The sequence below is a fragment of the Cottoperca gobio genome, chromosome 18, assembly GCF_900634415.1.
Source record: "Cottoperca gobio chromosome 18, fCotGob3.1, whole genome shotgun sequence".
NCBI classification, from domain to species: domain Eukaryota; kingdom Metazoa; phylum Chordata; class Actinopteri; order Perciformes; family Bovichtidae; genus Cottoperca; species Cottoperca gobio.
The window spans coordinates 816,299-842,955 of NC_041372.1; the positions used below are offsets into that span (position 1 = coordinate 816,299).

Sequence of the window (26,657 nt, forward strand, 5' to 3'; positions counted from 1 at the left end):
TTGGCCAGGGCACTCAATGAGACTCTCTCCTGGTTAAATAAAGATGAAAAAAAAGAGCATTTTACATGTCTCCTTTGACACCTTAAATGTACCACACATGTGTTAATTAGAGGGAGAAGAAGGGACCATCTGTAGTTCTTATTAACTCATTTTTCTCTGGCTGCAAGCAGACGTCATTTGTATTTGAGGCAAAACCTGTGAAGCCTTTCTGAAGAATGGTGCAATTAGGATTATGACTTTGTAAAACCTGGTGAATGTGCCACTTAACAAAACACAAGCACCTGGTCACGCCATGGACGATTGGACGCAGCTCAGCCACATTGCCTCGGACGACAACAAACGCTTTCATTTCTCCATGAAGGGAAAACAACATGTAATGAGGATAATATATTCCAACAGCACGGAGGATTCACATGCACTGCCAGGGGCACAAATGACTCAGAAACCCAGGCAATTTGGTAAATGGTCAAATAAATAGGCATGTGAAACGTTCCATGTCGACTTGGGCCATCAAGTCAGAAAAGCTGCCATTTCATCTTCTTCTCCTCATGCCCAACACGGGAACACTGCAGAAGAAACAGTTGCTGCAAGAAGTGTTGGATGATGAAAAGACTCTCAGATATTGACAGATTATTTTTTCATGGAGCAGAAGTCAGTCGATACGCCCTCACGCTTCCTGGAAGTCTTACAGCCGCCAGTAACGGCCACGCAGGAAACAAACCCTCACAACTAAAGTGGAATTCCAATAAAGGATCATGATGCTGCTCACGTGTGCGGCGCTCCCTGGTGAACAGTCTAAATATTTTGGCTTCATCTTAGCGGGTGAAATGTGAAACCATGAGAGATGCTGCACCTGTGTGATGTGAGAATGACGGAGCGTCCCTCTTTGATGACACTCAGGAGGCAGTCCCACAGGAAGCGCCGGGCCTTCGGGTCCATGCCAGTGGTCGGCTCATCCTGCAGTAAAAGACTCTCCATTATATTCCACCAATTACAGCTCTCTCTCTCTCCCTCTCTCTCTCCCTCTCTCTCTCTCCCTCCCTCTCTCTCCCTCTCTCTCTCTCCCTCCCTCCCTCTCCCTCCCCTCGGGGCTCATCTGTCCGTGCATGATTACAGACCGACAGTACTCGGTCCATTGGCTGGTATAGTTCCAGGCTTCTCTCTCACTCGAACAATCCTATAAATCCACGGGGGAATCTCCACCAGCCCAATGTGTGCCGGAGCCTGCGGTGGGTTTAAACTGACGTTAAAATCTAATTGTATAATAACATATTTCTGCTTTCTTAGACCCTGTGACGTCGGGGGTGGGACATGGGATTACAAACACAATTGGCAATCATCTTAATGAAATTTTTACTTTGGCGAGTCCCACCCCCACCCCCCGCCAGTGTGAGTTAAGGTCATTAAAGTTTGTCCCTCATAACAACACGGACACAACTTTCCTAATGCACATTAAAGCTGCTTAATTGAAAGCATGTGATGCCGTGTATGCTGAGTCATGCCTTCATTAATCTCCCATCAGTGAGAAAAGGCTCCTGCTCTCACTTCTAAGTCCTGATGAATAGGATTTTAATACGTGCAAACACTGCTGTGTGTGCTTGAATGGGATCTCTCGGGGGGGGGGGGTTTGAACACGACCAAAGAGTGAAAAATACACTAATTTCATCCACTAGTAATGTTCTTGTGACTTGGTTCTTCTACTCAGCACACGCTATCCAGACCCTCCAGCCTCCGCGCGTTTGTTCGGAGAAGCAGAGCCGCTCTGCAGTAATCCAAACGTCTGCACAGCATCAATATTGATTGAAAGTATTACACTCTTAAGTCTTAATAAAACACCACCGTGTACAAACACATCGATAACGAATATCTCACCAGGAAAATCACTGGAGGACAACCGATCAGGGCGATGGCTGTGGAGAGTTTGCGTTTGTTCCCGCCGCTGTACGTTCCTGCTGACTTGTTGGAATACTTGACCAGCCCCAACTTCTGGATGCCCCACTCTGCCACCTGAAGAGAGAGAGAGAGCAGAGAACAAAGCCATTATGGTGTCAAGGAGAGAGTTCACATAAAGCCCATCATCACATTTTACATGATGGATGGTATTTTGACTCACACGTTAATCACTTTCTCCTCAACCCCTGGGCATCACTGGGGACATGTTGGGCTTTTTCATTTTACATTTTGCAAAAGGGTGAAAGTTTCTCCTTCCTCTAATTCAGGAAGTTAAACGTGGGCTCCATTGAAACCACAATGTTTGATCCCGCAGCCTTTACGGCATGAAACCTGTATTATGTGTTTAATAACGCATCAACATCTGTAACATGTTGGGAAATAATGTTAATATAGAATATTTTTAGTAAGGTGTGGGAGTTTTGTTGTTGTTTTATTCTAAAAATCTGACACTGCTTTTTAAAAGGGTTGATTAACCTCTCGGCAAATCGGCAAAATGCACACTTTCACCACCAAGGACATGTTGGACTACAATAAAACAGGCCGTGGCACCTGCTTTATGCAAATGTGACGGCACAAAGGCTCAATTTGAATGGAGGATAGTCTCCCTAAACATATCACAAAGGGCCACAGTCACATTAAGAACCGGGTCCCTTCACTCTGCAGCTGAGAGATCAAAGCGCTGGCGCCGGGTCTGAGGCCACCGGCCGCCGCCTGCCTCTTCCTCTTTTGATCTTCTCGCTGGAGAGGTGGGCGGTGCGAGAGCAGAGCAGGGCGGTGCGAGAGCAGAGCAGGGCGGTGCGCAGGGCCGGCCACACCACCAGGCGTGTGAATAATGTAGAGCATAACCCGCAGCTGCTGCCTCTCCACCGCCGGCCATTTTTCATTATGTATTTCTTCTCCCATCGAGGTTATCCATCACCTCGACATGTACTCCAGCTCGCCCTACATTCATTCTACTTCAAGTATCTTGATGGTAAAAATACAATAAAAACATTCTGAAGGCAAATAAACACGTCTTCAAGTCCTAGAAGATTTGAGTTTGAGACAACTAATGTACATTAGCTATCCACGTTAAAGATATAGTGCTCACCAGCATCCTCCGGAGCAGAACAAGGACACTCACCTTGGTGACCTTCTTTCTCTGGGACACCTCGTAACCTGGCGTAAAGCTCCAGATGCTCTCGTCCAGTCAGCAGCTCGTCCACAGCATCAAACTGAGGACAGTAGCCCAAGTTCTGGTGCACGTTCCTCATCTCCGCACGTATGCTGAGGATTACACATTACACATGCTTACATCATATGTTTACAATAACTTGACAGGATCTGAAACTCTTCTAAACTAATAAACAGCTAAACAAGATATTATTCTGAGATTAAAGTGGTAACTCTATGAGAGAAGACTCGAAGCACACGGCTTCAGCTCATCTCACAGACGTGTTGTGTGGATGACCTCATCAAATAAAGCTTCGCAGCGGGAATTTATCAACAAGGAAATCCTGATGATTTTACATCAGAATCAGCATATTATCATCAGACTGAAGAGACATATTTGGACGAGGTGAGAACGGACAGAAGAAGAATCTCCAGTGAGCAGCGTGAGACCTCCCTGACAGGCCCTGTGAGGCTCCGTCACTACAGGCCTAATACGGGCCTAATACAGGCCTATCTACAGTATTAATACTTTCACCCCTGCTGGCGACAAATGTTACAGCTGATTTAATTTCTTCTTTTTACAGCTGCCCTGTTTTTTTTTTTATAAAAGATAATATTGGATTCATTTTTCCCACAAAATGTTATTTTCCAGGAGGATGCTGAGCCGGAGGGAGGCTGGATGTGATTTGATGCATCAAGAGGATCTCAAAAGGCCACAGAAATGAGATCTGATCTAATGTTGTGTTTTCTTTCAGCTCTGATAAAGGATCATGAGAGGAGGTTGAGATAGCCTTGAGCTGCCTTTCCAGTTCGTTAGCAGGAAACGCTTTTATTCTGAAATTGTTTGTCAAACGAACCTTTAACAAGTCACGGCCCTCAAACAACAGGCCATCGTATTCAGCATTCATCAGAGACATTATATATATATATATATATATATAATATATATATATATATATATATATATATAAAATAAATATAAATATATAAATATATAAATATATATATTTATTATATATATTTATTATTTATATTTATATTTTATTATATATTTATTTATTTATTTATTTATATATATATATATATATATATATATATATATATATATGGATAATACTTTACTCTGAAATTGTTCTTGCATCACAGTATTTGTTACAAGTAATAACACGGATGCATATTAACGTTACGATCACCACAGAATACAATATATTCAGGACATTTAAACTGGGATTAAGCTGCATAATTACCTTAATAAATCACCATTAATAAACTCCCATGTGATGCTAAGAGTTTGTATTCACATGGTTGGGGTCACAGAAAATGTTAATATGGAAGTAATTAGTTATTTCCTTATAGCAGATTGTTGCTATGGAAACAGTTCCATCTACTCAGCGAGCGGACTATTTGTTTTAGGAGCAATAACATCTTTGTAAAATCAATATTTTGTGTGAAATGATTGATTTATTTAGTAAGTATCCGTGTAATTCCCGCCTGCTTCACTCGCTGTACATTGTTCCCGTACACGTGATGATTCTCAGCAGTTCTGACTCCTCTTCCAGTCTTTATGCTAAGCTAAGCTAATCACCATCTGGCTGTTGCTTCATATTTAGCGTACGGGGGCGACACTAGCATCTTCTCTCCAGACTCTCCAAAGGAACCTTTATATTTCAGAAAAGAATGGAACTATTCCTTTAAGACAATAATGGTAATGTGTGGGGGGCGTTTAGCTTCTACACGGAGCCACTGCTGGCTGCTAGTTTGTCTTTGCAGTCGGGCAGTAACACCAGGTACGACCACAGATAACACAGAGCTGAGCTTCCACCGAGGAGAAGCTGCTTCTTCTTCTTCTTCTGCCCGTCATTTCTCTTCCAATGCACAGAAAGCGTACGAGCTGAAACAGAGCAGTGGGCGTACTCACATCTGTGAGAGAGAAAGCTTTTCAGGTTTTGTTTCCCCTAAAGGTCTCTGGGATTTCTCTCTGATCTCAGTTCCCCACATTAATCAACATTAACAGCGCTGTGTTAGGCCTCGCTCTATTCAGCTCTCGTTCTGTGTCGAACACTAAGTCAATTACCTACATGTAGAAATGAACTACAGCAGCCGTTGTGACCAAAACCCACCGCAGCGTGCACGCAGGCTGCTGCCGAGGCAAAGAAACGCAGATGTTTGTTCCTAAAAATAAGGAAGCGCTGAAGTGCTCCAGTCTCATATCGCTGGTGTCAAGGTGTTTCTTTTTTGGCATGTACAAAAATGTCTTATGATTGATTCTGTAAGGCAGAGACAAAAAAACAGCAAGGTGCAGGGCGAGGATGTGAAGAGAAATGAAATATGTGCAAGAGGCAGGAAGAAAGTGAGAGCAGCGTTTCTGAGAATATCGCAGTGAGGAGACATGAGAAGCAAAGTTGAAAAGGCAGCGATGGCAGAATGTACGAGAGATATCAAGACTACCGAGCCAAGAAAAAGCACAAGCCCAAAGTGAGAGAAACAGAAAGCTGAGTTACAGAGAAGCTAAGGAAGACTGGGAGCTATAGAAACACCTGCGCTCCATCCCCACATGAGCAGCCAACCTGGGTGGCTAATTATGATGAGTTACTCTGCGCACGAGTGGGAGTTAGCGCCTCACCTGTATCCGTTTAGGAAGGCCTCTCCTCCGGAGACTGGGATGTCTCCTGTCAACATCTTGAACGTGGTGGTTTTCCCAGCCCCGTTGATTCCCAGCAAGCCGAAACACTGACGGAGACAACGGGAGGCCTCGCTTATTAGCGGCAGACACAAGCAGCAAGACGATGGTGCTGCATGACATTTCAAATATTCCTTTTTTCTTTTGAATAAACACTATCCATAACCCCCTTTAATGAAGTTTACCCAGTGTAAACATTTGTTCAGAACGTGCAGTATAATTGAAATAGCAGTTTATACAGTATGCATGACTGGCTCAGTGTTTAGCAAAACAACAAATAGATGTATTTCTGTACACAAACAACAGACACTGAATCAACACAGCAGGCACACAGGAACAAATAGTGTAAAAACCCATACACAACAAACACTCTCTGTCTGTCTTCTCTCCCTGATGCTGCTGATTTGACTTCCCTCTGCGGCAGGAAGTTGTCTCTGCAGTCATGTGACCCGCCTCAGGTGCTCTGGCTCCGCCATAAATATTTGATTTCTGTCATTCATTGATCCCTGCCTGTTTGTGACCTGGGCTTGTGAATGCATAGAGCAGGTTCTAAGCTTGATGTAAATAATGCATGGAAATGCAGTGTGTGATCAGCAGAGCCCTGTGAATCACAATATTCCTCTGGCATTTACATTGGGCTTTGAGTAAACAGTGGCAGGCGGGATGGATTCCAGCGGAAAGCGCAGCGAGCACGACTGCCTGTCAGCATTTCAGATTATGTTTAAATCAAGCTTCCAGCGCTACGGCGTGCGCCTGTGTGTGTAAAGCACGACGGATGCTCCGCACTGACAGCACATCAACTGGAGACAAAGGTTCCTAAGTACGGAAGCCCGGAGAGGCAAGAGGGGGAAATAATCTGGTGATTTCTGATACCAGGATAATCTTTTAAAGTTTCATCTGTGACATGTTTCTAAGTCGTGTTAGCACGTCATCACATAATGTAGTCATGTCCATATATGCAGCTTGTGTGTGCAAGGAGACATTAAAACATGAATGCTTAGTATTTAAAACACGGGTAGTACTACATAATGTTTCATCTTTTATAAACCTTTTCCACCTGTGAACACAGTAACTTGATTTAGATCAAACTTTTTAAATCTTATTTGCCTCTCAGAGCTTCTGTAGTACAGTTTGTTGTTTGTTGTTTATGTAGTTTCTCACTGCTGATTTGGCAGCGTACTGAACATCACTGCTCCGCATGCCTCGGCTTCCGTGGCTCCAGTAATGCTCGTCTGCGAGCCGCCTGTGTGTTTAAGCACACACAAGCTTGGCAGTAGGATAATGGCAGAAAACAAGCCCGATAAGGAGATTAGTGTTCCTGCTAACGCCTTCTCTCATCAGCGTTTGAAGATATTCTGACTCGACTCAGTAAAAGGCAATAAGGAGCCAAACATTCAAATCTTCAAGAAATAACTGCAAAGTGTAAATCTGAGCCCAGACAGGGAACCTCTGCTCGCATGTGTCAATATTTAGTAAATATTATCATTAATATTCATTGAGTCTGAATCATTTTGTCAATTCATATCCAAATGCTATCTTCACAGGCAACAGAGAGCAGAATTATTTCTCCCATGTTGGTGTTGCTGGTGAATTTTGAAAAGTAATCAAATGAGTAAACGCAAGAGAGTCGTGTAAATTGGTGAAAAGCTTGAAGAGGTGCTTGTGTGATTCGGCAGCATTTGACTCACCTCTGCAGCAGGTACTCCCACACATAGCCGGTCCACAGCAGGGGTGCTCTTCCGAGAGTAGACCTGCAGGGAGCAGGCAATAAAATTAATCAACCAGCCGGCCAGAGAAAGAGAGAGGAGGAGGAAGAGTGGAGAGCAGACAGTGAGGACGGAAACAGAGGAGAGCATGACAAAATATGGAGCGATAGAGCAGAGCAGCAGGGAGGAGCAGAGGAGAGATGGAAGGAGCAGGTGGGGACAGAAGGAGGGAGGAGGAAGTGAAGGAAAAGAAATTATCAAGAAGAGATCATTTCCAACATTTAGAGGCAGCCAGATGGGAAAAGGTAGTAAAAAAAAAGGGGGGGGGGGGGGGTGGGGGGGATAGTGGAGGAACATTAGTATTTGTGACTGCAATGACAATATTCATGAGATGTGTCTCCACTTCCAGAGCCACTTCAGTAACCTTCAACACACTCACCAGGTCTATGTTACTGCAGCTGCATTTAGTACCAACACACACAGAGGACTTCAGTGAGGACGCATGTCGACCTTAATCTGTAAAGAAGATCTAATAACAGTCGATGTGTCTTAAGATCTAAAGCTACAGCGGGGACAGTGTGAGGACGAGACGCTTCTGCAGCTACAGCAGGGACAGTGTGAGGACGAGAAGCTTCTGCAGCCACAGCGGGGACAGTGTGAGGACGAGAAGCTTCTGCAGCCACAGCGGGGACAGTGTGAGGACGAGAGGCTTCTGCAGCCACAGCGGGGACAGTGTGAGGACGAGACGCTTCTGCAGCCACAGCGGGGACAGTGTGAGGACGAGACGCTTCTGCAGCCACGGCGGGGACAGTGTGAGGACGAGACGCTTCTGCAGCCACAGCGGGGACAGTGTGAGGACGAGAGGCTTCTGCAGCCACAGCGGGGACAGTGTGAGGACGAGAGGCTTCTGCAGCCACAGCGGGGACAGTGTGAGGACGAGACGCTTCTGCAGCCACAGCGGGGACAGTGTGAGGACGAGAGGCTTCTGCAGCCACAGCGGAGACAGTGTGAGGACGAGGCGCTTCTGCAGCCACAGCGGGGACAGTGTGAGGACGAGAAGCTTCTGCAGCCACAGCGGGGACAGTGTGAGGACGAGACGCTTCTGCAGCCACAGCGGGGACAGTGTGAGGACGAGACGCTTCTGCAGCCACAGCGGGGACAGTGTGAGGACGAGAGGCTTCTGCAGCCACAGCGGGGACAGTGTGAGGACGAGACGCTTCTGCAGCCACAGCGGGGACAGTGTGAGGACGAGACGCTTCTGCAGCCACAGCGGGGACAGTGTGAGGACGAGACGCTTCTGCAGCCACAGCGGGGACAGTGTGAGGACGAGACGCTTCTGCAGCCACGGCGGGGACAGTGTGAGGACGAGACTGCTTCTGCAGCCACAGCGGGGACAGTGTGAGGACGAGACGCTTCTGCAGCCACAGCGGGGACAGTGTGAGGACGAGACGCTTCTGCAGCCACAGCGGGGACAGTGTGAGGACGAGAAGCTTCTGCAGCCACGGCGGGGACAGTGTGAGGACGAGAGGCTTCTGCAGCCACAGCGGGGACAGTGTGAGGACGAGACGCTTCTGCAGCCACGGCGGGGACAGTGTGAGGACGAGACGCTTCTGCAGCCACAGCGGGGACAGTGTGAGGACGAGAGGCTTCTGCAGCCACGGCGGGGACAGTGTGAGGACGAGACGCTTCTGCAGCCACAGCGGGGACAGTGTGAGGACGAGACGCTTCTGCAGCCACAGCGGGGACAGTGTGAGGACGAGACGCTTCTGCAGCCACAGCGGGGACAGTGTGAGGACGAGACGCTTCTGCAGCCACAGCGGGGACAGTGTGAGGACGAGACGCTTCTGCAGCCACAGCGGGGACAGTGTGAGGACGAGACGCTTCTGCAGCCACAGCGGGGACAGTGTGAGGACGAGACGCTTCTGCAGCCACAGCGGGGACAGTGTGAGGACGAGACGCTTCTGCAGCCACAGCGGGGACAGTGTGAGGACGAGACGCTTCTGCAGCCACGGCGGGGACAGTGTGAGGACGAGACGCTTCTGCAGCCACGGCGGGGACAGTGTGAGGACGAGACGCTTCTGCAGCCACAGGCGGGGACAGTGTGAGGACGAGACGCTTCTGCAGCCACAGCGGGGACAGTGTGAGGACGAGACGCTTCTGCAGCCACAGCGGGGACAGTGTGAGGACGAGACGCTTCTGCAGCCACAGCGGGGACAGTGTGAGGACGAGACGCTTCTGCAGCCACAGCGGGGACAGTGTGAGGACGAGACGCTTCTGCAGCCACAGGCGGGGACAGTGTGAGGACGAGACGCTTCTGCAGCCACAGGCGGGGACAGTGTGAGGACGAGACGCTTCTGCAGCCACAGCGGGGACAGTGTGAGGACGAGACGCTTCTGCAGCCACAGCGGGGACAGTGTGAGGACGAGACGCTTCTGCAGCCACAGCGGGGACAGTGTGAGGACGAGACGCTTCTGCAGCCACAGCGGGGACAGTGTGAGGACGAGACGCTTCTGCAGCCACAGCGGGGACAGTGTGAGGACGAGATGCTTCAACTGATGCAGCAGAGACGTGATGCCATCGGGCATATAACCAAAAACAGTCTGCACCACAAAACTCACGTAAAATGACATATTAATAATATTTAACAGATAATCTATCAGAACTGTTGTTGTTTTCTGTATACTAAATGCAAAGGATCTATTTTTTCACGGTGTGTGATGCGTCAATGATTAGCAACATCACTGATTTTGATGCATTTGTATTGTTTTAGCAGGAAACCATGAAAACAGCTTGTGTTTGAGGAAATGTCTCAATCTGCTGGACAATAGTAAAAAAGTGCATCACACATTGAGCCTTTAAAGGGTCTTAATGGGTCATTGTGTCCTGAAGGCTGCGTCTGTCTGTGTTTTGAATACAGTTTTATTATAGACTACTTATTATATGTTCATATGCATTAACACAGAATCATTTATAACAAGCCAGAGATGAGGCACAAGGGTTAACATGTTGTTCATCTTGTAATATCTAGATTACATCAGCATAGTATTAAGTTAAATGTAAAAACAAGAGGCTGAAGGGACCGTCAGAGATATGCTGTTATAAACTATAAACTGAGTGTTGCACGAGGTCAGGCTATGACCTTAGTAGGGGATCACACAAGTCATGAAGAGTCAGAGAGTGATGCAGCTGATGTCCAGATATAGTTCAAAGTGTTGGACAGACAGGAGACTCAGACTCCCGTCTCTCAGCACGTTGTGACTCACACTCCTGCTACGATCATGTAGCGACACTGGAATGAGAAGGTGGTTGATGTTCTTCCACTTCCTCCCCCGCTGACCAGCCTCCTCCGTGCACGTTTGCATTTAAGTCGTAATCAAGCGAGAGGAGGAGAGGAAGTAAAGACACTCAATGTCAGAAGATACAGCGAGACGAGGCGTTTCCACATCTGACTGTTAGAGAGTTTGATATGTTTCAAAGCAGCATTGTCTTGCTGTAGCGCCAAGAAACAAGACAAGGCCTTTGTTGTGTTGCTGAGTGTGACAGTCAAGACATTTACAATTCAAAACCAAGGACAGTTTGAGTTATGAAAGAGTGACTGCTGGTTTTAAAAGTTGAAAACATACTTTTGGATGTCAGAGACTGAAACCGTGTTCATTAAAAGAGAAAAGGGACAGCAAACCAAAGCACGCTTTATTAAGAAGACGTTCACCACAGCAAGCCTGACGAACAATGACACTGCATTTATTACAGTCGGCACATCAAAGCATTTGATAAAAGCAGAGTTGCATAGATCCATCTTTCTTTCAGAGCCATCTGGCAGCTGCACCCAGTACGTATCAACCTGGATTACACAAACTACTTTTAGTGACAGTTTGCAGTGCTAAAGCCACATCAAAGCAGCAGATACATGTATGCAGGAAGGCAATTAAAGGATAATTCCCCTCTGACTCCAGCTCCACAGCAGCTGTCATGATAAGCAGGCCGACGTCTAATCAGATCAGACGGTTGAGAGCATGTGATGGAGGCAGTTGTGCAAACCTAAAATATAGATTTACGTTGGAGAATCAGGAGCTTCAAACACTCAGGTAGTAAAGCAAGACTCTCCAATCCACGACCCGTTCATTGATGAAGAGTCACAGCAGAGTGATGTGCAGACCACAGCTGAACCTCGTCACCAGCGCCACTTTGAACTGCTGTAGTTATAATATATAGAAGTGTGGATGTTCAGAACAGAAATACTTTCTGTATTAAAACTCATTCACATAAGAAACAATGAAGGAGCACCAGGTCAGATGGTGAGGCTGAATCAAGGTTAAATAAATAGGAGGTATAGTCTTTCCTCAGCCTGGACTTTCCTCTTATATTAGATTTATTTATATATATACACACACACACACACACACAGTTATGTCCTTAAATATTTGGACATTGACACAATCGTCATCATTTTGGCTCTGTACACGACCACAATGGACTTGAAATACGTATATATGTGTACTTTGGGTCATTGTCCATCTGCACTGTGAAGCGCCGTCTAATGAGTTCTGAAGCATTTGGCTGAATATGAGCAGATAAGAGTTCATCCTGCTGCTTTTGTTAGCAGACACATCATCAATAAATACAAGGGAACCAGTTCCATTGGCAGCCATACATGCCCACGCCATAACACGACCACCACCGTGCTTCACTGATGAGGTGGTGTGCTCTGGATCATGAGCAGTTCCTTCCCTTCTCCATACTCTTCTCTTCCCATCATTCTACAAGTTGATCTTTGTCTCATCTGTCCACAGGATGCTGATCCAGAACTTTACAGGCTTTTTAGATGCGTTTTTAGCTAACTCTAATCGGGTCTTCCTGTTGTTGAGGCTCACCAATGGTTTACATGGTGTGGTGGACCCTCTGTATTTACTCTGGTGAAGTCTTCTCTTGATAGTTGACTTTGACACAGATACACCGACTGGACCTCCTGGAGAGTGTTCTTGATCTGGCCAACTGTTGTGAAGGGGTTTCTCTTCACCAGGAGAAGAATTCTTCTGTCATCCACCATAGTCGTCCTCCATGGTCTTCAAGATCTTTTGATGTTGCTGAGCTCACCAGTGCGTTCTTTCTTTTTAAGAATGCACCAAACAGTTGATTTGGCCACCTCATAGTGAGAGTTGACCTCAACACATAAAAGCAAATACCACACTTGAAATGAACTCTAGACCTTTGATCTGCTCCTTGTAAATGAACTAACGAGGAAACAACACACACCTGGCCATGGAACAGCTGAGCAGTCAATTGTCCAATTACTTTTGGTCCCTTAAAAAGGGGATACCATGTGTACAATGTGTTGTAAATCCTCCACCATTCATCTGATTTGGATGTAAATACCCTCAAATTAAAGCTGAAAGTCTGCACTTAAAGCACATATTGATTGTTTAATTTCAAGTCCATTGTGGTCGTGTACAGAGACAAAATGATGTCCAAATATGTATATTTTACTAACTGTATATATATATATATATATATATATAAATACACACACATTTATTCTTATTTTCCCTTCACCAATCTACATAATTTCTACAATCTACATCATTAATCTATTAAAACAGAAAATAATCTGCAGACTAAACGATAATGAAGATAATTGTAAATTGCGGCTCTACTCATAATGGATTCATTGATAAAAGGGATTTATAATACAATATAATTCTTTACAAATTAAAGAGAAAATAAAGCTGTAACAGATAAAGTATTTGACTCTTTGGCCACACAACACACAGCCTCCTCTGAAGCCAGAGAACATACAATCACACGAGGTGCCACTCGTCACTCATTAGTCAGCTGAAGTCAAACAGCTGTCACACGCTCCTTTAAAACTTTCTGTGTGGACTTAGTGAGTGACGGGAAGGTTAAAGTGACAGCACCGGGCCTCACAGACGGACACGCTGCCATTACAGTCTCCATCGATTACAGAGCCGACACTAACGCAGCAGCTGAGAGGAGGCTAGCAGGTGGGGCGCAGAGCGGCGTGCTGCAGCAGGAAGAGGAAGGGGAGGAGCAGGGATGTGACACATGATTGATGGCCTGTCGATCGCTTCAGAGCCATGCTCAGATTTATGACGGCGGCGCATGCCACCAAAGCCGAGCGCTCATTGATCAATTTGTTATCTCCACCCTAAATGGATGGGGCACAGCTGTGGTGGGAGTCAATGAGGGCGCTGCAGGAAGAATCCTGATGCCTTCTGCCACCGCGCTGCTGTCTGTGTGGCGAGGGGCCGCCGTGTGTCGCAGGGCAGAAACACCGTCGACCTGCAAGGTGTGCGAGAACAATGGCTGCAGACGAGTTGCACATCTACTCCACCATCTTGAACCTGTAGCTGTGTTTACAGTCGAGACGGAGGGAAGCTGAAAAAGTTTCATCTGAAGAAGAAACATTCCTCTCCACACCTTTCCACCTTGCGAGACGATTTGTAAAGACATTACCCATCCAACTGTTTTACCCGGCGCTTGTTCGGTAATTACCCGAGGGAGCGAGGCTCGCATCTGTGTGCGTGAGCAATGAATGAAAGATTTAGTGAGTGAGGCTGTGAAAAGCGAGGGCGTAAAGGAGTGAAGAAGGTGGCAAGAAGCAAGAGGCTGTTAGATGGTCCAGCTGCTGCGGCGGTGACACTTCCTGCTGCCTCGCCACCCACAGGGAGGGAACATCTGCCGGCGGAGAAGCGTTAATCTCTGCGGCGTCGAGTCAAGCAGCATCACAGAACGCTCGACTTCCCCTGCTGCAAAGAGAGAAGGGCCAGAGCTGCACCGGAGCAAAGACCTCTACTCTCAGAAACCCGGTTCGGTTCCCGTGCTCATCTGTGATGTTTGTGAATGTTCACAGCTGCACGCTCACAACCTGTCTTCACACTTTGCTCTGCAAACTGAATAATGCAGGTGAACGTGGAGGGAAACTCCTCCCCCCCCTCACATGCACAGATAAAGTCTAGAAACATACTGAAGGTTTCTACAGACCAGAGGTATCAGAATATTATTTGTTAAATATGTGCAGTGAAATGCAACATGACAAAGTGTGCAATCAGTGTTTAGAAGTGTGATAGGTTATAGATGTAACAAGGGTGTTAAAGGGTGCGCTGCACGTTACCTTGGTGAGGTCACAGATCCTCAGCAGGTCGTTCTGAGCTCTGCCTTTATACACTCGCTCGCGCTCCCGAGCGACGTCCTCGTCCTCCGCCTCCTCGCCGGATAACGACTTCCCTGAGATGAGCCTGGCACGCACAACAAGTCAACCGCAGTTGGAATAAACACTCTTCATTAAAATTAACATGAACTCGCATGACAAATTATCCTGGTCAAAGTTTAAACTCAGTGAAACAATCTCAGCAATTTTCATAAATTGGAGAAGCCAGAGGCATTAGTTTCCATGGCAACCTCGCTTTGAGAGCAAGTAAACACACACACACACACACACACACACACAGACAGAGAGATGTGGTAGTATTTAGCAGATTCACAGTGCAACAGATGTTTTATATAAAATAAACATGAAGTGCATTGATGAAAGTGAGATGATTTTCATTTTATATTCTTCTGCTGATTATGTTCTACATTAATGGTTTGGTGTATAAAATGTAAAGAAATAGTACAAAATGTCCAACGTGATGTCTATAAATGTTTGTTCTGTCACTTTAATAAGATATTAAACACAAAGTTTCCACATTTGAGGCTGAAAACAACATTTTCTCAAATGACTTAATTAGTCAATTACCAATTCTTCTTCTTCTTCTTCTTCTTCTTCTTCTGCCGATGTACTAATCGGTGCAGCTCTAATGAAAACACACCAGGTGTTTGACTAACAGTTGTTTACCTGGGCTTGCAGAAGAACTTGTACTGGATGAGGATGGTGATGGTAAACATGACAGCTCCCTGGATGGACATGGCACAAAGATTCTTCCCCACCATGTCCCAGCTGAGCGGGTCCTGGAAACGATCCTCCCCTGATGATGAATATGATGATGAACATGAGTCAACACACACAGGGAACGTGTAAATAACGAAAGGCATTACTGCTGTGTGTCGTTTCGTGTTAATATCCAGCGCTTATCTGCGCGCTCAGAGTATGTTTCAGAAGAAACATGGTCATTACCAGATCTGTGTTTTCTTTCATGGACAGCCAAATGTGTCTTTGTCAGAAGTTGGAGCAGAGCTGGAGTTTGTAAGCTCTTTGAAGTGTTCCGGAGACGTTTTCATTTGTGAAAGCCAGCAGTTTAAAATGTCACTTAGCCTTAAAAATAAAATGTAAAAAAAAGAGCTGTCACCTATGTAATGTGAGGAACTCACTGATATCCTGTAATTGTCACATCCCGCTCTAATCATTGTCATCCCTCTCAGACACCCTGCAGCCCGAGGGGGCAGAGTAAGTAGACAGGAAAAACGAAAGCGCTTTCCCTCTCACTCTCTGGTAAATAGCCGCTCTCCACACCGGCCCTTTCAGCTTCTGATTGCTTTTCTCTTCCTGCTCTCGGCCACCGCTTCAAATGATTCCTCAAGCCGCTATGTCCTGCTCCATCTCTCTGCAGATAAGACTCCTCTTCTCTTTCATGGGCCACTTTGCCTCTTGATGGCCCTCTCAACCCGGCTCCCCTGCGCCCCTCTTCTGCCTGTCCTCTGTTAACACATGTAGAGCAGATCTCTCTAGAGCAGCTGTGTGCTCCAGTATGGCTCCTACTGGTAACCCAGAGCATGCATTGAAATGCCTTGTGTCACTTTAAAGGAAAGGGAAGTTCTTTAAGTGTTGATTCATGGTCTAATACACGGGGAAGTTGTTTTTACAGAGTTTTTATAATGGAAGTTCCCAGTGGAGTTTGTTAAGACGGACGTTGTAGGTAAAACATAATTACAGAGCCAGAGGACGGGAGTAATAGTTGTGAAGGTATGATTTAATCTAAGATATGTGGGTATTCTGATATTATTCTGATATTATTAAGTGGTAAATATGTGATATCGTCTGTTGATCCAACCCTGCAAAGTGAAGCCATGTAGTTCCTTTAATGTCATACATTCAGATTTCTGAGTTTGTGGCCATTAGTAGTGCTGTGTCATGTTTTCTGTTCTCCTGCATGCACACAATCACACACGGGGCACACAATCACACACGGGGCACACAATCACACACGGGGCACACAATCTCACACAGGGAACACAATCACACACGGGGAACACAATCACACACGGTGCACACAATCACACACGGGGCACACAATCATACACGGGGCACACAATCTCACACGGTGCACACAATCACACACGGGGAACACAATCACACACGGTGCACACAATCACACACGGGGAACACAATCACACACGGTTCACAAACGGTGCACACAATCACACACGGGGCACACAATCACACACAGTGCATACAATCACAAACGGTGCACACAATCACACACGGGGCACACAATCACACACAGTGCACACAATCACACACGGTGCACACAATCACACACGGGGCACACAATCACACACAGTGCACACAATCACACACGGTGCACACAATCACACACGGGGCACACAATCACACACAGTGCACACAATCACACACGGGGCACACAATCACACACAGTGCACACAATCACACACGGGGCACACAATCGCAATCGTTTCTGTCCTTTTTAATTGCATGTTTGGGCTCCTGCGTGTATAATTATCGGTATTAAATAGAATCTAAATTTTGTCACTTTAATGAAGATGGTTTAACATTTATAACGTATAACAAATGATTAATTATCTCACCTCCTCCCTTTGGTTTGAGGAGAAGATGATCTCAGAACTTCACATTACCCAACATTAGTCATTCAGCTCTTACCAAAGCTGCTGAAGAGCGTGGCCATGGCCTGGTTCGTGGCCATGTCGATGAGCCCTCTGCCCAGACAGAAGTGTGGGAATATCAGCAGCACCTGCTTCACGATGTCGTTGATGCGGGACATATTCTGTTGAGGAAAATGCAAACAATCACACAAACAAGATGCAAATTAGTGGCAGATAAAAGCTGAGAATATTCACTGGGACTGGGAATTAGCCAGCACAATATGTTGACTTCGCCGCCTTGACTCAGCAGGGACGGCGGCGTGAAGACAGTGTAGTGCCCTGACGCAGGATAATTAACAAACACGCTGCACTTTATTTGCATGCGGCGCTGCTCTGCTGTGTTGTGAGGCTCACGCTGAGGACGCACAGAGCATCTAAGTTCACACAGCTTCTTGTGTCTGAGTTTAGTTAACGTCAGAGGACACGCAGGCGGATCTGTGAGGCAGCACACGTGGCCGCATGTGTGACACGAAGTGATGCTCAGCTGAGCAGATGTTTGACTGTCGATGAAGGAGCAAGCCGGAGACCAAGAAGATGGAAAATGCCACTCTGCGTGTCTTCTTCTGATACTGTGTGGAAGAACAAAGAGACACACACACACACACACACAAAGCCAGAGCACGTCGGTTCACACACACACACGCAGCTCGTCTTATCTGGAAGAGCATTTCCCCCTTCAACTCCTCTTTCTCCCCAAAACTCTCCTGTACCTTCCTCACGTTCCTGCTCCCTGAGGCCAATGGCAGCCCAGTGAAGCACACAATAAATAATGAATTATATTAAGACATGATGGACTGGGCTGCAACAAACTGGCTCAGGAGAGGAAGTAGAGAAAGTCAGGCAGGAAGGATAATGCAGAGAGGGGGAAGACAAAATATGATTTTGTTTGGCACAACATGACGTTCAAATGCAACTTCATGCATTATGCAAACCGCTTCATTGCAGCATCGTCTTCAAAGCTCGTGCATACATGGAGGAAGACCATCAATTCATCATTTCTGTTTTTGAGCGAGCCGAGCACAGGGGAGGCGGAGCGGGGGTGGCAGTGCATTTTGTTAAAGCTGTGTGCAAGATTTCCACATGATGGCCATTGTTGTTGTTGTTGTTGTTGTTGTTGTTGTTGTGGCAGAAGTTATTCATTATGTGTGTAACTGCTCTGTGATTTCTGAGTTTCACTGAGGAAGCTTTTAATTGGCCGTGGAGGACGAGAGCGTGAAGCCGTCAGCACATTTAAAGACGTGTTTGAGGAGGAAGTGCACCGAGTCGCTGTCATTTAGGGAGAAGTGCTTATTTTCTTTCTTGCAGAGAGAGTCAGAGGAGAAGATTGATACCACTTAGCTTAGCGTAACACTGCCAACAAGGGGACACTGCTACTCTAAACTACTCATCTAGTTATATATTGTGTTAGGAACTTTCTGACGGTTGCTTGGCAACAGGTTCAACAGCCGTGAAAAGGCCAATTGTGGTTTTCAAACTTCCGTTTTTGCAGAAAGGAAGAAGATAATAGTAATTAGCGAGTGGCTGGAGGTGGACTTTGTCTTCATGCTATGCTAAGAAAATAGCCTGCTGGATCCGTATTTAGCAGACAGACGTGAACACGTGGAACTGTTTTTACTTCTTCTTCCCCGAGATCAGAAGCCGTGACTAGCAACTGAGCAGGAAGGGGACAGAGCTTCAACAAGGTCAGACGCCTCTCTTTAGTTTGGAGAGTAAAACCACTTCACACTGCAGGGTCATCCTGCAAACCTCTGAAGGAAAAGGTTTCATGACAGTTTAAACATTTCTCTGTGTTTTGAGGAGATTTTCTAAAACAAACTGATGTAAAATAACGTAAGAGGAAACCTCAGCCAACCCATTAAGGTTTGTTGTTAGGAGGATAACTATATTTATGTTTTAAACTGTACAAGGTCGTAGTCATCATGAGGACACATTACAGATGAATGGACGTTGTTTCATCATATTAGAACTTCTCTGTATTTAAGAAGTGAGAAATGATCAGTGTAGCGCTCCAGTAACAGTATAAATACACGATATGTCCTTCTGGCTAAACTCGGAAATTCAACATTTATGCAGCCAAGCGATTATTAAAAACAATCCCTGTTGATAAAACATCCTGCAGCACATCAGCAGCCTCTGTGGAGACACACAGTCCTGCTCATCATGCAGATGGTGAGATGATCTCTGCACCAGGACCGGCTCACCGGCCCACTTTCTCTCACATGTGAGATGTGATGAAAAGGCCTCATTGATCATGATGTCAAACCAAACCTTTAGATGTCCGCCAGAGTCTTCTCCCACAATTCATCACTCCACTTATCTACATTCGCACGTTCGCTCGAACACTAAAGGGCACACAAAACTGCAATCACACCTGAGAGGTAAGAAAGAAGCAGATCAGATGTGTAAAGCTAATATTAGCTTCAGGAACATTTACATTTAAGTGGATTCCTTAACCAGTTTGTGAGGTTGACTCTGACTTGATATGTATTTGTCCTTTTATTACATATTTACTACATTTTATTGAAATATGGAAACAATCTTTGCACCCGAGTGAAGCAGAGCAATGTTTACCCGGAGACATTAACTCTATCGTTCCTGCTTTTGATATCAGACATATTTTTATCCCCTAGAACAGTACACACACACACACACACACACTCTGTTCTTTACCTTCAGCACTTATCTCATACAGCGATAAACAAACAGCGGTGACCTTGGCTGAACGCGGCCCGTCTGTCTGGCAGAGGAATGCGCAGAAAGAACCTAATTTTAGATCAATACATGAACTAACATCTTCTCCTGACTGGGTGTTCATCAAGGAGATGTAGGCTCTTAGTCGGGGATGATGAAATGCTGGACAATTTTCCTCTTTACGTTTGCGCTCTACGCCCATAAATCATTTTCAAACGCTTGTGAAGGTGGTGGAGTCTGCGAGGCGCTTATCTGACCCATATCGCCACTTGAGCTTATTCCCACAGCGCGGCTTCATTCATAACGCTGAGAATCACAATGAAAGACACAATATACGGCCCGAATACTCCACTTTGGTATTTTCTGCACATGTTTTTGTTTGAGCTTGTGTAGTTCCTGCGGAGTGCTGTCAGACACCACGTTCAGGAATCTAAACACCTTTTAGCTAAATGTGCTTTTTTTTTTATAGAGAAACCTGGACTTCACCACATTTCTCTGTGAACATTAAAGCATGTTCCAGTACAAAGAGAAGCATGCTTCATACAGTCGCTGTCCATGAGGTGCGTAGTCCCTGTCCACAGGGCCACACCTTTGTGTTGGTGCTGCCTGTGGTGATCTGTGAGCGGCACGTGGTGGAGGTATCGACTCAGACACGGCTGCGAGCGTACGAGGCAGGCTGGGATTGATGCGATCCACAGGGAGCTGGACCGTCCTGAGGGGAAGAAAATCTCCCATCGGTCAGGAGACAAAACTGGGGCACAGACTCTGTGTCTGCAGCCCTGCAGATCTGCTGCCTGTCTGGGAAACACTGAGCTATGCCCACAAGGGACCTGGATGCACCCTGTACTTTAAAACAGAGAACAGATCGAAGCCTGTAGCTTTGCTTTGGAGCGACATTGTTTAACTAATGCTACTGCTGAGGAGTCTAAAAATGATGAGACAAAGCCTTGAAACAGGAGAAGTCTCAGACTGCATTGAGCTGTCAGGTGCAGGATCTTCCCTTTCTGCCTAACTGGGGCACTGTGGCAGATATTCTGTGAAGAGTCTGTTCCCGAGAGATATCGGCTCTGAGCAGGGGACACATGGAAACCTGGAGAGTTGGAACGTTTGCTGATTGATGTCGACCCATCAGGTTCTCCATCAGGAGTGAAATCAAGTCAGATTAGCAGAATTACCACAGACCTCTGTCCCTGTCAAGTCTGAGAGAAGCACTTTCTCTGTCCCTAATGCCTTGGACATGAGCAGAGCGCCGTAAATCCGCCTCTTACACCGCCACTGGGCAACATGCTGTCCATTAAATTATTACCAATGGCAGCCTTTATGAGTAATATGCTGCTCTAACACCGTATCAATAAATAAAAGGAGAGCAGAGACAACAACGACGTTCTTTGAGAGGAGACTCGCCAGCTGAAAAATACAGATTGATAATAAATGTTGGTGGTAATGAAATCACAATGCAAACGAAGCAGCCTCGTTAGCAGACAGGAAACATCCTCGAGCCGAGCGGCGCCACAGGAAACACAGAGGCGGAGCCTTCCAGACGACATGACGCTCAGTCTGAGGAAGCATCAGACCGTGGAGCGACATTGTGTCTGTTGACAAGGACTGAGGATCATCAGAGTCGTGCAGACTCCAGAAGACAAGCAGATAATCGTCTCAATCAGCGGCTGTACGAGCCGTGACACAAAGTGTAGTCAGGCTTCTGTTCTTAATGAAATGTGATTTAAATTCTAATCAAAAGTAAAATGACTGACAATCAACAACTCTGTCTCTTCCCAGGCTCTCCATCTCCTGTGCAGGTCGTCCGTGTCTTTGTCCTTCGATTCCCCTGAGACTGAAGCAGTGAAAACACTAAACACTGAAAGATGGATGAGGAAAGTTCTCACCAAACGATTAAACCTTAAAGAGATAAGGGAAGTAACTCCTCTGAACAATCCTTGAGAGGACAAAGGAGATATATTAAGTTCCAGCAGGTGGGTGCACACTCCTCCCACACAGCTTCGGACAGGGTTTCTCTATCATTCAAGTCCATCACACGTCCTCTGCCAGAGCTCCCGACACATTCTGTATGCAGCTGAACGTCTGCTGCTTCACAGGAACTGTGTTGAAGCTGAGGATTTATGTAAAGTATGTGTGTGTGTGCCACTTACATCATCATCAAAGAGCTCCATCACAAAGGTGGCGATGCTGCCGTTGATACCGATGAAGAGGTTGACGCAGGTCAGCACCACGTAGGCTGTGCTGGGCACGCTGAAGAAGAAGGAGGCGGGGTACATCATGGGGGTGATGGACCACCTACAGGAAACACACAGTCAAACACTTAGTGTGCGCTTCACGATGAAGCTGATCCCGTTCTACATGTAACACCTCATTAACATATCGGCTTTCAAAGACAACGACGCAACAACAACCACGTCTGCGTGACGCTGCGTCTGGAAGCTTCTCAAGAGATTCTCCTGACGACACTGAAGTTTGCTCCCGTCAATAATAAACATCTTAAATGCATTTCAAAGTTACACAGTATGTAGATATCTATGTGTAGGAAGTTATTTTGAGTGTTGTATTGTGGAAGGACTTACCCGTACAGAACGAGCAGCAGAATCAACGCAGGCAGGTTAGCAGGGGAAACATAGGCTTTTTGTTGGAAGCACAGGAAGATCACAATCACAATCAAGCATGGGATGATGTAGTTACACTGTCAGAAGAAACACACAAGCAGTCAGGATAAGCAGCGAAGATAATATTATTTCATCCCCTTTAAAGTCCCTAACTATGAGTAACAGAACCTTCTCAGAGACAACAGAAACGTTGTAAAGGTTTCAGCTGGGAGACGAACAATCACTGCTGCAGTAACGACACATGTTTATTTACAGGTCACACAAGTATTGAGGAGCTTTTCGTCACACAGAGCTTCAGGCTCGCCCGGCTGGCTCCTGAGGTACATTAGTCTTCCACTCAGACAGCTGTTCTCCACCGTAATGATGAGCGTCCTGATGCCTTTACTAAAGGTAAAGATAAATGTTTACTTCCATTATGCCTGAGGGAAACTGCCAGTAAGCCTGTAGAGTGTAACCAGCGGGGGCAGCCGCTGTCGATAATTACGCCCCGGCCAATAACTGCAGCTCCGCTCAAGCTTTTTCCCAGAAGCCAGCAGTGTCAAAGCTACATTATCAATTACAGTGGATGGGCTTTTTTTTTTTTACATACAGCCTGAGGGGGATAAAAATCTGCAGGATAGTACAGTAGATTATAAAACTGGGGTGGAACGAGGCCGAAGGCTCTGAAAGTGTTTATGAGTCACATCATCCTGGAAGTCTTACAGTCCATTCTTTACAGCATGTAACTCAGCCACACCGTTAATCAGGGCCCTGCAGAGGTATGTGTGTGTGTGTGTGTGTGTGTGTGTGTGTGTGTGTGTCCACATCATCCATTCGTGTTGTGTGAGGTTGGCTCATAAAAGGCATTACTTTGAAGTTTGAAATGCAGAATATCTACAAGACAGTAACAAACGTGTTCAGAGTGAAGTGAGAACATTAAAGGGATCATGTTTACAGTGTAACTTTGGAACAAAAGGAGGATGAGTTTCAGCATAATAATATGTTTTTTTTTTTACCATTTTAGACTTCCAAGAATTAGTCGCGTTTAATATTGTGAAAACATCAAAATATTTTATCTCCTTATTGTAAAGTTATTACCATTTTAAATCCAAACATTGCACTGATATACCCATTAAACTGTTACTAAAGTATGACTATACCGGTCTCATATCCCCCCCCCCACACACACACACACACACACACTGTTAATACCAGACCATTGTCTGCTCATTACGCCGGTAAATACATTATTTGGGACGCACCATGTCCCAGGCAAAATTGGCCACCCAGTACACAGTAGGGTTCACTCCGCTGACAAACTGCAGGTGCTTGGCTTTGTTCACCCTCTCCTGGATGAGGAAGAGGACAAAGCTGGCAGGGATGAAGGACATGGCGAAGATAACGCAGATGGACACCACCACGTCAGTGGAGGTCGTGGCCCTGTGATTGAATAGAGCAAACAGGAAGTGGAGAGCTGTTAGTGTGAAGCAGAACAACCTGCAGAAGAGGAGATTAAAGATGGAGTTTGACTAAAACATACAGAACATTTATTTCATTACAACTCGGGCTGCAACCAACACAGATCATTTTCTAAAATGTCCGTCCCAGGGTGTCTTTAAACGGTCACTCCAGACCCTAAAGATATTCACTTAATATGATATGAAATCTGCATAGTTGAGTTAAAATGTAGCAGATGATGATGAATGGTTTATGATCTTTGTGAGGCTGCAGCTCTGGTCCATCCCTTGCTTTACATACGCTCACATGTCACCTCGGGTACTGTACGGTGCACTCTGCATCAAACTGTCCACTTCAAGTGGAGGAGGAGATATTTCTATGAAATGCAGAAGCTTAACTCAATTGAAATCTAAATGAAATGGTCTCCTGCTTCCAATGACAGTGATTAAAGCTCCGGTGTGATCACTTCACATTCAAAGAGTCTGTACCGCAGCATTCACATTCACCATGAGTATATATATATATATATATATATATATATAAATAATCAGTGAGAATAATAGAGTGAAAAGTCTGTGTGAGTGAATAAAAGTGGCTTCTGTCTGGATGACACTTCAACTACTTTGAAGAATGTTGAAGCAGCGTTTGGTTCATTTCCTGTAATACTTTAAACACATTCCCTTGATGACTTATGTCAGGATGCATTAAACATATACTCTACAGCCTGTAATTAATGGAAAGCACTGACGACGCCGTTTGTCCAGAATGAAAGCTTTTAAAAAGGTGGTCTGCAGGAGCATCTTCCTCTGCGAGCTCCTGCTGGTCAACAGGTGACAGACGAGCACATTTCACTTCACAAACCAACACGTTGACCTTCCCGTTCACTGTCGTGTATCTTCATCTATGCCGTCGAAGCTCCGCCTTACTTAGCGTCGGATACAACTGTGGACTTTTCTTTCAACCCCACGTCACCCTCACATGACTTCCTGCTGTGTAATTAGCATTTTCAATAAGTTACCCTATGTGGCTACATGACTGTATTTATCATCGCCAGCCAGACGCAATTACAACACATGAATATGGAATCATTTAGCGTGGAGGGTGCCGGCCCACATCTCAACAGGTTTGCAGGGCTGTGTGGTCGGGGGGGGAGGAAGGGGTATTGTGAACTAACCCTGAATGCTTGAAGCGGGCTAATTGCTGTGAAGAAGAGGACAAGCAATCTGCTAATTAACTAATAATGGAGGAGCAATAAAGATGAGCAGTGGGAGCTCAGCTTCACAGGATCTATTGCTTTCCTTTAAGTTGTTTTAATGACGAGGGCTGCAGGGCATCAATGTGAAAGTGGAGGGAGGCTGGAAGCACCAGATAATTATCAAATCTCAAGCTCCTGGCACAACATGCGGGCTGTCACTGGTATTATGTAGATAATGCAGAGAAGCAACCTTGGATAGAAGCATATTATAATTAATTCAGCTCAACCAGATATGAGTTTTAAATGGATACTTTCTGCCGACAGCGTGCACCAAGCACAAACTATATTAATTTGCTGATTGTAACCAAATTAGACATTAAATTCAACAGGGTGGAAGAGGAGAAATTGATATTCCTGAGCAATTTAGAAGCTATTCATACACAGTATCTGCAGAATGAAATGCTGCCCAAGTCTGACATTTGTGAAGATGATGGAGGGAATTGGAAGGCCTCATCTTCGTGATGAAGCACAGAGGGCGGGGGGCTCGGCGAACGGACCGGTGATATCGATGGCTGTATGCATCTTCTATCCATCTGCATACTTTCACAATGTTATGGCTCAAAACACTTGCATTGAAATTGGTAGTAGAGCGGACTAAAGGAGAGTCAGATGCTGCACATCTGGAGTCTGAAACCTGCTGAGGGAACACGACGCTAACGTGGGGGGGTGGGGTGGTAAAAGTGGAATAAAACCAGGCTACAAGGCTGCAGAGTAGGGGGTGACCATTCCTTTTCCACATGACACATTGTCATCTGATCCAAGAGGAGATTAACCAACATGATTCATCTGCTCCAGAAGTCTCCTCTGCAACATGCACAGCTCTTCAACGATGAGGAAGTGTGCGAGATAATCTGGAGATCACAGTTCGTAAAGTGCGGCGAGAGGAGAAGAGGCTGCTCCTGGATCTACTGTAGGCAGGCCGTCGTAATGATCTCCTAACCCCGGCAGTCTCCCGCTCTAACTCAGGGCTGTCCGCTGCACCTGGTCACTACATAAATACCTGGCTGAGGAATAAAACTGTTACTGAGGTGTGATTGGTAGCAGCAGCTCAATTCCTTTGTAAAGCCAGGAGTTGTGGTCACGGCGCTGCAGCGGGATGTTTTCTAACTTCTGTCCATTGAACAGGCGTTGATTACAAACTCTGAACAAACTAAATGCATAAAGTCGACAGCAGATAATGTTGAGGAATACACACCAGCTCAAAATAAACTAAACAATACACACACAGAGCAGTTGGATCCATATGTGGTGATTGAGCACGTCATTAATCTCTAACGCTCACGGGGAGCTGCTCTGCTGCCAGCTCGGGA

At 45.8% G+C, this 26,657-nt stretch overlaps 1 protein-coding gene across 1 annotated transcript in view; it reads right to left on the minus strand.

Moving 5' to 3' along the window:
- LOC115023606 (ATP-binding cassette sub-family A member 1) overlaps nucleotides 1–26,657 on the minus strand; it is a 148,416-nt gene that overhangs the window by 12,904 nt on the left and 108,855 nt on the right. Inside the window, 11 exon segments of the mRNA XM_075074151.1 lie at nucleotides 854–957; nucleotides 1,873–2,000; nucleotides 3,071–3,219; nucleotides 5,729–5,835; nucleotides 7,474–7,536; nucleotides 14,621–14,744; nucleotides 15,344–15,473; nucleotides 17,345–17,468; nucleotides 22,188–22,332; nucleotides 22,617–22,732; nucleotides 23,897–24,074. Coding sequence (XP_074930252.1) covers nucleotides 854–957; nucleotides 1,873–2,000; nucleotides 3,071–3,219; nucleotides 5,729–5,835; nucleotides 7,474–7,536; nucleotides 14,621–14,744; nucleotides 15,344–15,473; nucleotides 17,345–17,468; nucleotides 22,188–22,332; nucleotides 22,617–22,732; nucleotides 23,897–24,074 — 1,368 coding nt within the window.